Consider the following 19,103-nt stretch of genomic DNA (forward strand, 5'->3'; position numbering starts at 1 on the left):
CTCACAACTCCAGGATGATCCCGGAGAGCAAAGATAACCCTTGACTTTTATTTTTTGCAAACCACCCATCTGCTTAAAACCCTGTTCCTTATCCCCTCCACCCTCTCCTCCAACTGTGCAGAGGTTCATGGACTGCTTAGTTATTACAATTGAAATTAGTTGTCGCAGCTGCCATTGCTTCCTCATCTTGTCCATGAGGCACACCGTTGCTCTTTTACACCTGGTTCCAGTAAACTGTGACCATCCATCTTCCCTTTCTGCCTCAGTGTGGACTGACGTTTTAAGTGACTTTCTTGGATTTTGTTTTCCTCCCATTCAAAGCCATAGTCGTCACCCTTCCTTGTGAGCTATCACCCCAATCTTCAACCTGATCTTTCTTTCAATATGTTGTTGCCTCTAAAATCTGATTCCGTTTTTCGTGCAATCCCCTGTTTGAATTTCCAACCTGTTTCCATCCAGACTACAGCATTGAAATGGCGCTAGTGAAATTACCCTCTGTGACTGACTATGGTGTATTACCCGCTCCTTGTGCTTATCAATCCCAATTCAGCTTTTGATGCTGTCAGCTATATTATCCTCTACCTGTAACTTTTTCCAATGTTCGGTGGAGTTGCTTGCTTCCACTTGTAACAATCCAGTGGTAACCAGAGTCTTTCATCAATGACTTGGATTCCTGCCTCTGCACGCTGCTTCTATGCTCTGTTCTTGTCTTCCTCATCTACATGGTGGCCTTGGTGACATAATTCAACTACAAGATGTCAGGGTCCACGTGCACACTGACGACACAAACTTGACCTCGCTGCTATTTTCCTAGACCCCTCCACTACCTCCAGACTGCTTGCCTGACATTGGATGCGCTGCAGTTTCCTCCAATTTATCAATAGTTACTGAAGCAGGCCGTGACCATATGCAGCAAGACCTGGATAAAATTCAGGCTTGGGCTGATAAATGGCAAGTAACATTTGCGCCACGCAAGTGCCATCTCCAAAAGAGTAAATCTAACCTTTGTCCCTTGACATTCAATAGCATTACCACAGCTGAATTGCTCACTATCAACATCCTGGGAGTTCCCATTGACCAGAAACTGAACTGGACTAGCCATATAAATACTGTGGCTACAAGAGCAAGTCAGAGGTGAGAATTCTCTGGCGAGTAACTTCCCAAAGCCCGTCCACCATCTCCCAAGACTAGTTAGGAATTTGATGGACTTACCTGGATGAGTGCAGCGCCAACAATTTATTCCAATTCTTTGAAATTTTGTACTCCAGAGGGCTGTGGCAGCTACGGTCATTGAGCATGTTAAAGAAACAAATTAATATATTTTTGGGTACTAACCAGGGATATGCGGATAGTGGGAAAAATGGGGTGAGCGGGAGACGTTCAGCCATGATCTGTTTGAATGATGGAGCAGGCTCAACAGGCCGAATTGCCTACTCCAGTCCCAGTTCCTATGTTCCAACAGCACTCCAGAAGCTTGATGTCAGCCAGAACAAATCGGTCCATTTAACTGGCAGCCCCATCCACCAACTTAAACATTCTCCCCCTCCACCACCGATGCACAATATCAGCAATGTGCACCATCACCAAGGCTCCTTCGACAGAATCTTCCAAACCCGCAACCTCTACCGCCTAAAAGGACAAGGACAACAGATCATGGGAACACCAGCACCTGCAAGTTCCCCTCCAAGCCACACACCATCCTGAATCCTGACTTGGAACTACAGTGCTGTTTCTTCATTGTCGTGGGCCACAGTCCCGGAATTCATTTCCTAACAATACTGGACATTCGTAGAATACGTGGCCTGCAGCAGTTCGCGAAGGAGGCTCACCTCAACCTTCTCAAGGGTAATTGGGGATGGGCAATAAATGCTGGTCGAGACAGTGACTCTCCCAATCCATGAATGAATACTTTAAAAATATATATATATATGTATTTTTATATCTGAAGTGCATAAAACAAAGTTCTGAGATTTTAGATCATTCAAAAGTAAGCACCAAAGTTATGATTTAACGATGAGTCAGAATACAGGAGGGAGATAGAGAACCTAGTGGAGTGGTGTAACAACAATTTCTCCCTCAATACCTGCAAAACTAAAGAGCTGGCCATTGACTTCAGGAAGCAATGTATCATACACACCCCGGTCTGCATCAATGGTGCAGAGGTGGGGATGGTTGACAGCTTCAAATTCCTAGGTGTGCACATTACCAAAAATCTGTCATGGTCCACCCACAATGACTGTATGACCAAGAAAGCACAACAGCATACTTCCTCAGAAAACGAAGGAAATTTGGCATGTCCACATTGACTCTTACCAACTTTTACGGATGCACCATAGAAAGCATCCTATCTGGCTGCATCACAGCCTGGTATGGCAACTGCTCGGCCCAAGACTGTAAGAAACGACAGAGTCGCGAACACCGCCCAGTCCATCACGCGAACCCGCCTCCCATCCATTGACTCTGTCTACACCTCATGTTGCCTTGGGAAAGCGGGCAGTATAATCAAGGACCCCTCCCACCCGGCTTATTCACTCTTCCAAATTCTTCCATCGGGCAGGAGATGCAAAAGCCTGAGAACACGCACTAACGGATTCAAAAACAGCTTCTTCCCGCTGTTACCAGACTCCTAAACGACCCTCTTATGGACTGATCTGATCTCTTCACAAATCTTCTCTACTGAGCAGTACTACACTCCTGTATGCTTCACCCGATGCCTCTGCCTATGTATTTACATTGTGTATTTATCTTTGCCCTATGTTTGTTTTCATTTATGGACTGATCTGTCTGGACTGTACGCAGAACAATACTTTTCACTGTACCTCGGTACACGTGATAATAAACAAATCCAAAAAACATTGCATTAACAAGATCTTCCTCCTGCTTGGGCTGTGCTGTTTGCTGTTGTGTGTTCCGTTTGTATTATGGGATAGATCTCATTTTGTTTCAGATGAATGGCTATGATGGGGATTACTGCAAGCTTAGCCAGCACTTTAATATTTCCAATTGTGTCACATAAGCTGCTGCTGCCTTTCTCTGTAAGCAACTCTGCTGAGAAAATCCTCTTATTAATGAAGAACTATTACACTTGTAGGCAGATGTTGCAATTTTCTAAGTGAGTTGTAGTGAATTTTTTGGTTTGTGAGTTGGCACAAAGAATTTATAACAATTTTCTCCATTAATGTGCTGGAAGACATGCCGTTACTGTCTCCCAAGTGTGGCAATCTAGCACAGGGACGACAGGCAGCATGGCCTCTTCTGCCCTGTAACCATTCTACGATTCTAAGTGCTATTCTGGCACTGTGAAGGTAATGTCGGTACAAAGGAAGGTGTCCGTTTTACCTATAAATTCAGAACACACACTGTCTCAGCATCAACCTGTTTAACATACTTCCATCCCAACCTAGAAGGCACCGACACTTCCACATGTTTTTCACTTCAATATAAAAGAGCTAGCAATTCTTGTAACTGGTTCCATGTTGAGATGTCCTTCATCAGAAGCTTTTGAAATCAGTTGACATTATTCCCATAACTGCATTTCAGACTTGCTTTACGAAGGCAGTGCTTAGTTTATATGTATGTTTATAATATATTAAAATTATAGTTAGGGTGCACTGGAAGTAAAATCAATCACTCCCTGTAATAGAAGCGCGATATTAAGGTTAAACTACTGGCTGTAGTTATGCCCATTGCTCCTGCCAAAAGAATACGCTCTGACTGCTCAACTCTTCCAACCCTCGCTGTACTCTGCACACCAAGTAAAGCGCTGTAATTGGGAATTTCTGCTTTCTTGCACAAACAAATAAAATGTGGAATGTTATTGAATGACAATAAACATACCCTTTTATTCAGTATCTTTTCGTGCAATGAACATGCTAAGGCAGTTCACGATAGGCATAAGAAATTAATCTGAAGGTTGAACTTTAAGGAGCAACTGAGGACTTTGTCAAATAAATGGGTTTTGAGAGGTTTTTAAAAGCTCTGGAGTTGTAAAGGCATGAAAGATGTTTAGCATTGGTGGAAAGGAGGTAGTGGGTGGGGAGGCATTTAGTGCAGCTAAGATGGAAGTTGGCAGTTTTTGTGCTGCAGAAATCATGGAAGTCTAAATATGTTTTGCCCTGGGGCTTGGGAATGGGGTTGTGGGGTTCTCAAAATCAGCCAGGAACATCTCCAGCATCTCGTCCGAGACACCAGGATCAGCATGGTTCCTTAACCAGGTTCACCTCATCCACACCCGTACCCCTCAGGATGGACAACAGGACCTCAACTGTGCAGAGGGAGGCTTCCATCAAGCAGAGTGCTCCCTTGGTCACAAGAACCTCCTCGTGCACTGCCACTGCCTTCATAAAGCAACCCCTGAAATTGGATTTTGACATTCCGCAGTGCAGAACCAAGCCATTCATACAGACTAACTTCTTCGCTAGCGGCTATCATCCGCCGGTGCACAACATACAGTCAGGGTGCCAGTCCTCCCAAAAGTATTGGTGCCAGCAAAGACAGGGCCCCACCTTAACTTTTTCCAGCTACCACGAATCGACGAGGATTAAAACCTTTCAACTCGACTCAGTGGAGTTGAAAAACACTGACCAACAACTCTTAGTGCATTGCACTAACCATGTAGACCAAGAAAAGACAAAAAAGGATGTGCACAAGGATAAATGTTAAGATTGAAAGATGAGCAGAGCCGGAGCTTGTGAAAATGCAGCTGCTTCTGCTTCCGTGCTTGCGTCACGTCACGTTGGAATTCAGTTTAAAAAAAATGCTAATCTTGCTGTATTGCTTATGGTACATTCCAAATTATAGGGTATTCTTTTTAATACAAAATTGACATTATCTGGAGTCTGTCACATTGAGCTGTGAAGAACAAGAACCGATTACAGATTTTGTCCCTCTAAACTTGGGTTGTGCTAGACTAGAGAACCGTTTTAAACCCCATAATGCCCAGATGAATTAAACGATGGTCATTGATGATGATGATGGAAATGGAACTTTTTCAAGTGATTAGAAATATTGCACAGCGTTAAAAAGTGCCCTGTTCTCCCTAAAGAAGCATCTTGATATTTAATTTTTTTACACTTAATGGCAGAAGTGCAGAATATGCAACTGTATTGCAAATCAATACAAATTGTCTCTTTGGAGGCTCACAGCAAAGGTAAACCACTTTCAAGATGAAAGGAATAATGAAGAGTCCAGAATTCTAGATAACATTTGAAAATTGCCATTGCTGCAATTTTGTGTGTCAGTGCATGAAAATGATATCCGTGACCTGGTTTCAAAAGCACTGTTAGGTTTGCATTGTGTATTCGGTGCTTGCTTCATGTTACTGTGTACCAACAGGTAGTGAATTTCATTAGTGTGATTGTCGAACCGTTGCTTTGACAGTTTTGGCCTGAAATCTGTATGCCATGTTGGGTGATTTGTGAAAAAGACTAATATGTATGCACGCTTTAGGTATCATCAGTCTCAACTGGCAGAGTAGAGGTTCCCAAACTTGTTGTGTCCTCCCTCCCAGACCGACCAACCTTCCAAATGCCCCTATCAGCACACGTTTTAATATGTTAACCTCTTTACTGCCCACACACAAATAATAATACATTTGAAACAATGTCTTGATTATACTGCTTGCCATGCGTGTAATGGATGAGGTTGTTAAGAACCCCACTGATGTTAAATGAGACCGTGTCCCAAAATGCAGAAAGGCAACTTGGAACATCGGTTCTTAGTGGTGTATATTTTCAATTTGGTATACTGTGAGGAAAAATATGTGAACCAGGAAGGAATAGTCCAGTCATTGGGTAACAATTAATAACGAATATTTACTAACTTAAAGATAAAACACACTACAAGAAGGACTCAAATACACTACAACTGCTTAGTCCACAGTTGGCTATATACACACACACGGTATTACAGGAAATTACCCCTTGGTTTAAACTACCCATGTTCCCTGAGCTCTGAGACACCCTTTTGTTCCCAAACAATTTCCTACATTGTATGTCTATGAGCTAAATCTAGCAAAGAATTATCACGCATCGTTTGGGAAAACCGCCTTCAGTTTCAGAGAAGGCGAAATCTGTTCTGTTCGAGTTTTGATCTTAACCAGCTACCTGTTTGATAATGACTTGTTTTCGGGAGACTGTTTCTGCCGTTGGATGTGGCTGATGGTAGCTGTGTCTGTGTTTCTTCAGTCCCCCCCTTTGCCCCAATCATTGTGCGATGAATATACCATTTTTCCCTTTAATGTTATCCAGCTGTGAAGTGCTTTTTGCATATATCTGTCAGTTTTACCTCTTCACCTTTTTGAAGTTACCTGTTCTTTATCGCCATTGTTTTCCTCTAGTTACCGAGGTAAAGACTTGCTTTTCTAACTGATATGCTAATTCACATTGCAACATCTCCTCCGACATCTCCCTGTTTTATTTTCGTTTATCCCAATTTCATTTTTTAAATCTTAATTTTCCCATATTCTTAATTCGATACACCATGTTTGGAGTGATTGGTGATAGTTTGAGGTGGAAGTTGCTCAGTAACTTGGTCATGGATGCATAATGGCATCTTCATATTTGAGTGAACACAACTTCTGTTCACTTTCTGCACATGCCTACTCCCTCCACCCCAGACTATTGCTCCACTTCACTTCATTAAAAATATTAGTCTTTCAAATTGTTGGCAGTGGCCCAATTTTGGGATAACTCTCTTACTATCTACTATCACTATACACTATATTGTGGGGACGATAAAAGATTAAAGTAGCAGCTTTAAAATCTGCTTCCTTACAAAATCTTACAATACAGGAGGACATTTCAAACTCAGGTCATGTGTGTGTGTATATATATATATAAAATACGAAAAGCAATGATTCCAAATCCACCGTATCAATCTGCCTACTCGGAAAACATGGAGTGTGAAATAATGTGTAGCTGTTCTGATTCTGTGATATCAGTTGGCACATTTATAAAATGTTTGTAAACTCTGAATTTCCTCCCTTTTTTGGGTGAAGTTTTCAGCCATTCCTGTTCCACACCACATCGTACCAGGAGCTGACTTGCCTCGCCGGCTCTACCTAACTCTTTACACTGCTCAGCACTGACAGGATCCCGCAAGTACAAGGCTCCTTTTGGATCCCACAAACTCCCCATGTGAGTGAATGGCGTTCTTCTCCCCCAGAGAAGCCAGCCCAGAGTCACATGGGTTTCCTGGAGCTCCTGATTGATTGTTGAGGTCAGTGAACTGGAGCAATTGTCCCCCTGCTCCTCCAGGTCCCGTTAGTCCCCCTGCTCCTCCAGGCTCCGTTAGTCCCCCTGCTCCTCCAGGCCCCGTTAGTCCATCTCCAGCTAGGAGGCCGGCTGTCAATGGACTGTTTTGTTTCTCCAGACAGAAGGCCAGTTAAGTGCATGTGATGGTTTTTGTCCTTCCAGACTGTCAGTTGCTCCAAAGAACAAAGAACAAAGAAATGTACAGCACAGGAACAGGCCCTTCGGCCCTCCAAGCCCGTGCCGACCATGCTGCCCGACTAAACTACAATCTTCTACACTTCCTGGGTCCGTATCCTTCTATTCCCATCCTATTCATATATTTGTCATGATGCCCCTTAAATGTCCCTATCGTCCCTGCTTCCACTACCTCCTCCGGTAGCGAGTTCCAGGCACCCACTACCCTCTGCGTAAAAAACTTGCCTCGTACATCTACTCTAAACCTTGCCCCTCTCACCTTAAACCTATGCCCCCTAGTAATTGAGCTCCAGGTGATCCTCTTGGCTCCAAGTATTTTGGAAGAGAATGAGTCCTCCATGGAGATCTCTGACCTGTAACAGGAGGGTCAAAAGAGCAGGCTGAAGGGTCACTGGCAACCACATGGCACAGAGACCTGTCTCCCAGGACAAAGCCAACAGCCTACCCTTGTCTACATGAAACAGGCTTGCTTTGGGAAAAAATAAATTCACAGCAGACAGAGCAAACATTTACCAGGAAGCATCCAAACATTTTGCTTCTTCTCACGCATGCATTCGCATATACGCACGCACAAACATACACCAATTATTTTTTTTAAATGAAGAAAAAAAAATGGTCAAATGTTCCCATTAGACTTTAAATTCACCATTCGACAATTTCTCCTATGTACCCCCTAGAGATGTCGTGTGTACCCTTGGGGGTACATGCACCAGAGATTGAGACCCCTGAGGGTGTGTGAAAGTAAGCTGTTTTGAAGAGTAGAGTAGCACATAAACACAGTTAAAATGCTTTTGCAGGAGATAATAAATGGCTTTTCTACTTGATAATAAATTGCTCTCTCCAGTTTGTGTGACAGATTCACAATGTTGAGGAATACATTTTGTGAGATTTACCTGTGTCTGTGTTTCTTTTGTCCCCCCTTTGCCCCAAGAACTCCACTTAATGTGGGCTTAACATTAACTATCAGTGAAGTAAGCCTGAAATTGAGGCAGTTAGAGACTACCTTGAAACCAGTTTGTTAGATAGTTGAGCTCCATAGCACGCCATTCATTTTAATTATTATGAGGAAAAATTTGATAAGCTGAAGTTGTTATTCCCTTTGGACAGAGAAGGCTGAGGGGAGATTTAATTGAGGTATATACAAATTGGGGGCCTGGATAGAGCAGATGGGGAGGACTTATTGCTGTTAGTAGAGAGGTCAATAACCAGGGGCATAGCTTTAAAGTAATTGGTAGAAAGATTAGATGGGAGTTTTGAAATGTTTTCATTCAGAATGTAGTCGCGTTCTGGAAGTCAGGCTAAAGGTAGAAACACTCCTCATTTTAAAAAAATATACTTTGATATTCACTTGAAATGCTGTAATCTACAAGACTATGGACCAGGAGCTAGAAAATGGGATTTGACCGGATAGTTCTGTTTCAGCCGATACTGACACAATGGGCAAAATAAATTGTCCCACAAATGATCTATGTTTTTTTTGTTTTTGTAAATACGAATAATTCTGCTGTGTATATTAACTAATGACTATTGCCTAATTCTAATTTTATACCAAATTTAGCACCCCCTCTACCCTCCCCAGAATAAAGAGGTTGCATGTTGTAGCTTCATTTTAGTAGTGGGCAGTGTTAATTGCAATATAACTGAAAATTCAGATTTCCCGTTTTACAGCTGCTCTATTTCAAAATGAGCAAACCGAGCGTGTGAATTGAAACTACCATTGTCAATTGTGTAAAATGTGCTTTGGAGGCTGGCCACTTAACAATAGTCAGAGGCAAAACCATTTTTTCACACGCCTTGTTATTTTCTTCTGTGTTGTTTTCATAAGTTGTCAACATAACGCAACATAAGCATTCCCTGGCATGGCTTGAATCTTAAGTATATGATAATTGTTTCTTCCACTATTACCCAGCACCCTCCATCCTGCTTGCGCACAATGGTTTAAAACTTGCAGATTTCTTATCAAGATCATTTGCAATGTATCTTTAGATAGTTGTATCCTTGGAGACTGTATTTTCGAAGTATTTTTGTAAATACTTTTGTGCGGTACCTGATGGAATAATCTAATGAGATGTTGCACTAGTACAGTCGGTGTTAATTAGGGAAAGGAGCAAAACTCACTGTACATGAATTAGCTCTATTCCACCTCACATTTGCACATGCTGTCCTGTTTTCGCAGATTTCGCAAACGGCAGATGGTTTGGATGCTGACCTCTGGAAGGACGGCTTATTTAAATCCAAGGTCACTAGATATCTCTGTTTTACGAGATCATTTTCGAAGGAGAATGTAAGTTCAAATCAATGACCTCGTGCTTGTGTTTTTTTTTATAGTAATCAGTTTTGGTTTTGAAAAATGGAAGACCCTGTATAATGTATTAGAGTACATTTCAGCAACCAATTTAGGAGCACTTATCGCGAATATAGTGGTTTCAACAAGATGGTAGGATTTCTTGTAATACTTTGTTAAATTCAATTTATCAGAATGAGGGTCAAAATATGAAATCACTGCTCAACTGAATTTGCTTTGCAAGTTGTAGTTCACATACATTTATTGGTGTAGCTTCAAATTTCAGTCGGTAAAATATGCTGCAGAATTCTTTTTATATTATCTTTTGTACATTGAAATGTGGTGTTAAAAGAGGCTTTGTGCTCTTGGCTTGGTACAGCAATTCTACCATAAAAGTCACAGCATGGGTTCTGTGAGATGGATATGAGGATTTTGAATGTCTTTTGTGAACGTACTAGGTTAAATATCGAGGCCTCAAAAAATGCCTATTTGTTGGGGAGTGACTCAAATAGAACATAGAACATACAGTGCAGAAGGAGGCCATTCGGCCCATCGAGTCTACACCGATCCACTTAAGCCCCCACTTCCACCCTATCCCCGTAATCCAATAAACCCCCCACCCAACCCTTTTGGTCACTAAGGGCAATTTATCATGGCCAATCCACCAAAGCTGCACATCTTTGGATTGTGGGAAGAAACCAGAGCACCCGGAGGAAACCCACACAGACACGGGGAGAACGTGCAGACTCTGCACAGACAGTGACCCAGCAGGGAATCGAACCTGGGACCCTGGAGCTGTGAAGCCACAGTGCTGTCCACTTGTGCTACCGTGCTGCCCAAAGTTCTTAAAAATTTAAGAGGGGTAGTAAAGCTTGATTTAACAAGACATATGTACCACTGTGGTAATGTTAAAGATTGTAAAAAACAGTTAATCTAAGTCAAAAAGTTCCCTCTCTTTATTTGCTACTCATCTGAAAGGCTGGACAGTGAGTTTGCTGTCAGGTCATAGCTAATGCTTCACTGGAAAAAAAGGATGATCTTGGCTAGTCCTCCGATTTCTTTTCTCTCTCTTTGTAACATTGTTCTTTTCCCTGGGGAACTGTCTGGCCTCCCATCATGATTCAGATTGGGATCTTGCAGCATTGAGAAATGTGGGAGTAACCCTGCATTGTGTGCCCTAGAGGCAAAAGCATGTTGGAGCTGGTGCAGTGTGTTTCTCCAATGACTGGCTTAACTTCAAACGCAGTACAATAACCCAACTCTCTGCGCAATTAAAAGCTAATAGAACTGGAGTGAATGTCAAAATCTGTCTTTTTGTCTCAATGTTCAACTGCATCTGTTGTTTTCAATAATATCTTCTGAGAAGAGCAGGGATGAGAGCAAGGCAAGTTCTTGGCTGAAGAGCTACAACTCCAACGAAAATCTAATCGTAGATCATAGAATTCATAGAATTTACAGTGCAGAAGGAGGCAATTCGGCCCATCGAGTCTGCACCGGCTCTTAAAAAGAGCATCCTACTGAAGCCCACGTATCTACCCTATCCCCCTTACCCAGTGACCCCTACTTCACATTTTTTGGACACTAAGGGCAATTTGGCATGGCCAATCCACCTAACCCACACATCTTTGGACTGTGGGAGGAAACCGGAGCACCCGGAGGAAACCCACGCAGAGACAGGGAGAACGCGCAGAGGCTGCACAGACAGTGATCCAGCCGGGAATCGAACCTGGGACCCTGGACCTGTGAAGCAACTGTGCTAACCACTGTGCTGCCGTGCTGCCCTGTCATGCGGAACATTCTCCTTTATGTGAAAGAGTAATTATCATTAATTTTTATTGGTGCTTCTAGATCATGCACACCTGTATGAAGCTGAAAAACAAACCCGTTGTTCCAAGTCTCATGTTCATGTGTAAATTGTGGTATGTAGTCCTGTAATCCCTTCCACATGTCTCGCTGTATTTTCAGTTCAATACATAAATAGTTATTAAACGATTTCAATCAAGTTTTAAATATCTAAAATGAAAATTAATCTAGAATAATAATTTGGAGTTTTTGTCTGTCTGACTGTTGGCCGGTGGAATGGAATGGTCAGTTTAAGAGAAGTGCCTGTTGAGTTTATCCGGGGGGCAGTACCTGGGTATATTCAGTAACTGAATGTTACAGTAAAGTTTTACTAATTAGCCAACTGTTCTCCAACAGTACAGAACAAGAGATTTTCAAAACCACCTCACCAGACATAAAACAATCTGCAAGGGGGAGATGACATGGGGATGGAGCGGAGGGGAAGGGAAGAGGAAATGTCATGGGATGGAGGCATGGGAGGAAGAGGGGTGCTATGGAAAGGGGAATGCATGGGAGATATTGAATGACAGATGAGGCTGGGAATTATTGTATTATTTCGTAATTTTTAGTTGCTGACAAGCCCACCACTTGTAGCCCATCCCTAGATGCCTTGAACGGAGTGGTAGGTTTGGAGTTACATGTAGGCAGATGCTTCCCTCGTGAAACAGGTGAGTTTTTGTGACAATCTACAATAGTTTCATGGTCATCATTAGACTTTTTTTAATTCCAGGTTTTTAATTGAGTTCAAATTCCAACATCAGCCATGGTGGGATTCGAATCCAGGTTCCCAGGACATTTCCCTGGGTCCCTAGTGTTACAATCTCAGTTGGTGTGATTTATAGACGGGAAGGTCCCAGAATGGAACCCTGGATCAAAAGACGATCATTTACTTTTTTTTTTTAGCAAATGTGGAGGAACAATTTCACAGGACCACAAATTAGTTTCAACAATAAGAAAAAAAACATTTATTCAACATATAAAGTTGGATTATGATACAATACTCTTTTATTCCCCTCTTTTATCTGAACGAATACACTCAGATTTTAAGATTAACATGGATTACAGAGTACATATTAAGATACAATGGTCTCATTAACACACAATGTCTCTTCAAACACACAAGTTGTCTGTGGTCATAAACACTCTCCACTCTGAACCCAAGAGAATGTCTGTGGATTTTTCCTCAAAATCCCCCTAGGTGATTGGGAGTTTCCAAACTCCATTCTTCCCAAAAACACATGTTAAAATCTTCTTTCACAATAGTGTTTTCCATCATCGGTTTGCATTCTGAAACCAAATGACTCTTTCAAACAAAGCTTCAGTTCCACTTTTAACAAAGAATCCAGCATCTGAGGTTTACAACTTCCCCTTCAGGATTTCTTTGTCTTGACTGTTGTACCAACTCCATTAAATGGGCATCAAACCTTTGATTTACTGCTGAAGTCTGCTTTCCCATTAACTCTGGTTACTGCAGCTGTCTCTTTCACTCACAACACTTTGTCTGCTTTTTCTTGAATTCCCCTGAACAATACCTTGGTCTCAGTTCTCTTATCTTCAGTCTTAAGACATTCTTTCTGTCCCAATTCCCTGGCTATCTGGACTGTATTTGCCTCTTTGTCGCCCCCTTGACCTTTCAGCTTGTCTTCTCCAGTTCGAGTTGAGAGATGTTCACTCCCCTGTGTCCTATCTCCAACTGCAAACAAATTCAGCTGAAACTAAATTTAGAAAGCCTTTTCACCTCCAAAGGCCTCCCAGTTGCTAAGCACAGTCACATGCTTCTGTTAGATTATTTACTTTTCCGGCCGTAACCCCTTCTAAGCACAACAGAAGCAGTTTGAATTGAGCAAACCCCCACACATACAAACGCCTTTCTCCATCATGAATGTAACAATAGGTTTTACATTTTCTTACACGGGAATCTTAATTTAAACCCACTTAAAACTGTACTTATTTCGAATGTTTACCAATACAAATATAAATCCCGTAAAACTATCTGTTTTCCAAATGCTGAATTATTAGTCCAGTGACAATAACATGATGTTGCCACCTCCCCTTGGGTTAAGTGGGTGGGATGGAATGGAGGATTGTGATGATCATGGGAAGAAGTGGTGAGATGAGGATGAAATGAAAGGAGTGGGGTGGTTATATCATGAGAAGGATGGCATTGGATGGGGGTGAGATAGGAAGAAGGGTGGGATGGGGATGATATGAGAGATGAAAGGGGTTGGATGGGTATGGCATGGGAAGGATGGAACAGCATCGGTGGGTTTTTAAATAAATATTGTTGCAGTAAAGATACTAAATTGTTTTCTCTCTGCTAGTTCAAATGTATTTCGAGGCATTCACTTGCAGGTTCAGTATTCATTTGCAGTTAGAGAGTTAAGTTCTTACTGCAAATTTCTTATTTTTTAAAAATGTTTTTATTCAAGATTTTTCCATAATGTTTTACAAAACACTACAATAGAAAATATAATGCAAAGAAGGCAAAACACTGTGCCAACAAAACAACTTAACCCCCTCATCAACTAAGCATTTAATAAACAAAAACAAAGCAAAGTAGGGCATCCGCCCCTTACAAATAAAATTAGACCCCCCCCCCCCCCCGCCCCCCCTACTCCTGGGTGGCTGCTGCTGCTGACCTCCACCTAATGCTCCGCGAGAAAGTCAAGGAACGGTTGCCACCGCCTGGAGAACCCCTGCTCAGACCCTCGCAAGGCAAACTTTATCTTCTCCAACCTGAGAAACCCCGTCATGTCATTGACCCAAGCCTCCACGCTTGGGGGTTTCCCGTCCTTCCACATTAACAAGAGCCTTCTCCGGGCTACCAAGGAGGCAAAGGCCAGGACTCTGGCCTCTTTCGACTCCTGCACTCCCGGATTGTCCGATACCCCAAATATCGCTATCCCCCAGCTCGGTTTCACCCGACTGTCCAAGACCTTGGACATAGCCTTGCAAAGCTCTTCCCGTACCAGCCTCCCCGAACAGGCGCTGGAATGTGGCGACTAGAGGCTTTTCACAGGAACTTTGTTTGAAGTCTACTTGTGACAATAAGTGATTTTCATTTCATTTTCATTTCCAAAAATTCCATAAGTGCCGGGCATGTCCAGAACATATGGACATGGTTTGATGGGCTCCCTGAACACCTCACGCACCTGTCCTCTACCCCAAAAAACCTACTCATTCTCGCCCTTGTCATATGCGTCCGGTGCACCACTTTAAACTGAATCAGGCTAAGCCTGGCGCGAGATGAGGAGGAATTGACCCTGCCCAGGGCGTCAGCCCACAAGCCCTCATCCAGCTCCTCCTCCCACTTGCCCTTCAGTTCTTCCACCAAGGCCTCCTCCGCTTCCCGCAGCTCCTGGTATATGTCTGATACATTGCCATCCCCCACCCATACCCCCGAGACCACCCTGTCCTGTATTGTCCGGGCAGGCAGCAGCGGAAATTCCCCCACCTGTTTTTTCACAAATGCCCAAACCTGCATGTACCTAAAGGTATTCCCGGGGGTAGCCCAAATTTCTCCTCCAGCGCCCTCAGATTGGCAAAAGTCCCATCGATAAACAAATCCCCCATCCTTCTGATTCCCGCCCTGTGCCAGCCTAGGAACCCCATCGTTTATCCTACCTGGAACAAACCTGTGGTTGTTCCGTATCGGGGTCCAAACTGAGGCCCCTACCTTCCCCCTATGCCGTCTCCACTGCCCCCAAATCCTCAGTGTCGTCGCCACCACCGGGCTCGTGGTATACCGCATCAGCGGAAGCGGCAACGGTGCCGTCACCAGTACCCCCAAACTAGTATCTATACAGGACGCCGCCTCCAACTGTTTCCACGCCGCACCCTCTCCCTCCATTCCCCATTTCCGAATCATCGACACATTCGCTGCCCAGTAATAGCTACACAGGTTCGGCAGCGCCAACGCCCCCCCCCCCCCCCCCCCCCCTCGACTGCGCTTCAAAAACAGTCCCAAGTACCAAAAGCTCCTCTCCACCATCTTGAGCGGTAGCTCCCCAACCTCTTTTCCTGGCCCCTCGCATGCACCACAAAAAGCTCGCTTTTTCCCACGTTTAGCTTGTATCCCGAAAAGTCTCCAAAATCCCTAAGAACCTGCATGACCTCCCCCATCCCCTCCACCGGATCCGCACTATACAGAAGCAGATCATCCGCATACAGCGAAACACGGTGCTCTCCCCCCCCCCCCCGAAACAACCCCCTCCAGTTTCTGGACTCCCTCAACGCTATGGCCAGCGGCTCAATCGCCAAGGCAAACAGCAGGGGGGACAAAGGGCACCCCTGCCTCATTCCACGATATAACCTAAAGTACCCTGACCGCAGCCGGTTCGTCGACACACTCGCTACTGGGGCCTGGTACAACAATTTGACCCACCCTATGAATTCCTCCCCAAATCCAAATCTGCCTAACACCTCCCAGAGGTACTCCCATTCCACCCGATCGAAGGCCTTCTCCGCGTCCATTGCTACTACCACTTCTGCGTCCCCACCCTCCGAGGGCATCATGGTCACATTCAGGAGTGTCCGCACATTCGTATTCAGCTGCCTGCCCTTCACAAATCCCATCTGATCCTCATGAATCACTCCCGGGACACAATCCTCAATCCTAGTGGCCAAGATCTTGGCCAACAGCTTGGCATCCACATTAAGGAGTGAAATCGGCCTATTGGAGCCTCATTGCAGCGGGTCCTTATCACGCTTGAGGATAAGCGAGATCAGAGCCTCCGACATCGTCGGGGGAAGGATGATACCCTTTTCCTTAGCCTCGTTAAAAGTTCTCAACAACAGCGGGCCCAACACCTCCGAGAATTTCCTATAGAACACTACGGGGAACCAATCCGGCCCCGGGGCCTTGCGCGCCTGCATACTCCCCAACCCCTTAACTAGCTCCTCCATCCCAATCGGGGCACCCAGTCCCTCTATCCGCCCTTCCTCCACCTTTGGGAACATCAGTTGGTCCAGGAACTGCCTCATCCCCTCCCCACCCTCTGGGGGTTCTGACTTCATACAGTTTACCATAGAAGTCCTTAAAGACCTTGTTTATTTTAGCTGGACTCCGCACCGTGTTCCCCCCCCCATCTCTAATTCCCCCAATCTCCCTAGCCGCCTCCCTCTTCCGCAGCTGATGCGCCAGCATCCGACTTGCCTTCTACCCATACTCATGCACTGCTCCCTGTACCTTCCTCAACTGGGCCTCAGCCCTCCCCGTGGTTAGCAAGTCAAACTCCGTTTGGAGGCTCTGGCGCTCCTTCAGCAGCCCCTCCTCGGGTGATTCCGCATACCTCCTATCTACCCTCAGTATCTCCCCCACCAATCTCTCCCTCTCCGTCCTCTCCCTCTTTTCCCTGTGGGCCCTGATTGCGATTAACTCCCCCCTGAACATTGCCTTCAGCGCACACTCACAGACCACACTCATCGACACCTCCCCATTATCTCCCACATATCTTTGGATGCACCTCCGGACTCGCCCAGAGACCACCTCGTCCGCCAGCAGTCCCACGTCCATTCGCCACAGCGGGCGTGGGCCTCTCTCCTCCCCCATCCAGTGCGGGGCATGGTCCGAGATCGCAATGGCCGAATACTCCGTCCCCTCCACCCTCGAGATCAGCGCCCTGCTTAGCACGAAAAAATCTATCCGCGAGTAAGCCTTGTGTACATGGGAGAAGAAGGAAAACTCCCTCGCCCTTGGTCTGGCAAATCTCCACAGATCCACTCCCCCCATCTGATCCATGAACCCCCTCAGGATCTTGGCCGCTGCCGGCCGCTTACCCGACCTCGACCTAGACCGGTCCAGAGTTGGGTCCAGGACCGTATTAAAGTCCCCCCCCCATTACCAAACTACCTGACTCCAGATCCGGAATCCGACTCAGCATCCGCTTCATGAACCCCGCATCGTCCCAGTTCGGTGCATACACATTCACAAGCACCACCCGGGCCCCCTGCAGCCTGCCACTTACCATAACATAACGCCCCCCCCTTGTCCGCCACAATACCCACCGCCTCAAATGCCACCCGCCTATTCACCAAGATTGTAATCCCCTGTTCTTCGCATCCAGCCCCGAGTGAAAAACCTGCCCCACCCATCCCTTCCTCAGCCTGGTTTGATCCGCAATCTTCAGGTGTGTTTCCTGTAGCATGGCTACGTCTGTCTGCCTTCAGCCCCTTTAGTGCGAGAACACCCGGGCCCTCTTGACCGGCCCATTCAGGCATCTCACGTTCCATGTGATCAGCCGGATCGGGCCCCCACCCGGCCAACTAGCCATCTTTTTTAGGCCAGCCACGTGCCAGCGCCACCCCCACCCTCCAGTCCCCCAGACGGAGTCTCCACGCCCCGACTCTCCCTTGTACCATCGATTTCCCCCTCAATCAGCACAGCAGCAACCCAGTCCCGTTCTCCCCCCCCCCCCCCCCCCCCCCCCCCAACCCCACCCTCCCCCGACCAAGCAACTGTGCGCCCCATCCAGCTCCAGGGGCCTCGGGAAGGCCCCGGCGCCCATCAGTGTACTCAGCTTCGTGGCAACATACGCCCAAGCATCCGACCCCTCCACGCCTTCAGGGAGACCCAGAATCCGCAGGTTCTGCCTCGACCTTTCTCCAGGTCCTCCAGCTTCTCCTGCCATTTTTTGTGCAGCGCCTCGTGCACTTCCACTCTGACTGCCAGGCCCAGAATCTCGTCCTCGTTCTCAGAGGCCTTCTGCTGCACCTCCTTAATCGCCATCCCCTGCATCTTCTGGGTCTCCACCAACCTTTCGATCGACGCCTTCATAGGGGCAAAGCAGCTTTTCAAAAACTCCTGCTGCTCCCGAGACCACTGGGCCCACGCCGCCGCCATCTTGTTTTTTCGCGCCAGTTCTCCTCTCTTCTCTAAAGAACACTTTTTGACCGCCCCCCTCCTGGTCCACTCCATACAGTGCTGGGGGACCCTCACTATTTCCTTCCCACACCGGGAATCGTCGTCCAAATGCCGCTGGAGCTCCTTAAAAGGGCCCAAAAGTCCATTATCGGCGGGAGCTGCCGACCGTGCGACCTACCAAGGCATAGCCGCAACCGGAAGTCCTTATTGCAAATTTCCATCAGTTGTATGCTCATTACCATTGCCTGTTAAACATTTACTGTGTAAGTGATTATGAAGATGTAGGTGCTTCAAATTTTCAGCTGAGTTTCTGACCCTTAATCATCCACAAACTGGCTGCTTTCACTCGTCGAATATTGCCTGTCTCTGCCATTACTTGTGCTCATTTGCTGCTGGAACATTTCTCCGTATCCTCAGGCCTGACTATTCCAGTATTCTCAGGATTCACCTGAGGAAGGAGCAGTGCTCCGAAAGCTAGTGTTTGAAACAAACCTGTTGGACTTTAACCTGGTGTTGTAAGACTTCTTACTGTGCTCACCTCAGTCCAACGCCGGCATCTCCACATCAGTATTCTCTTAGTTGGCATCTTATTCTTCATCTTCTCTAAACATCAGGCCATTGAATACTCTGCTCTCTATATCCTGTTCTTTGCCTAGTTCTGCTCACC

The 19,103-nt window shown here is 45.6% G+C and overlaps 1 protein-coding gene across 7 annotated transcripts in view; it reads left to right on the plus strand.

Annotated features, from left to right (window-relative positions):
- Nucleotides 1-19,103, plus strand: part of LOC140399179 (multivesicular body subunit 12B-like) — a 236,645-nt gene that overhangs the window by 47,020 nt on the left and 170,522 nt on the right. For all 7 annotated transcript variants that reach the window (XM_072488494.1, XM_072488500.1, XM_072488497.1 and 4 more), the window contains one exon: nucleotides 9,625-9,732. In XM_072488494.1, the coding sequence (XP_072344595.1) occupies nucleotides 9,625-9,732 (108 nt within the window). The remainder of the gene's footprint in view (nucleotides 1-9,624; nucleotides 9,733-19,103) is intronic.

The sequence above is a fragment of the Scyliorhinus torazame genome, chromosome 22 (assembly GCF_047496885.1).
Source record: "Scyliorhinus torazame isolate Kashiwa2021f chromosome 22, sScyTor2.1, whole genome shotgun sequence".
NCBI lineage: Eukaryota > Metazoa > Chordata > Chondrichthyes > Carcharhiniformes > Scyliorhinidae > Scyliorhinus > Scyliorhinus torazame.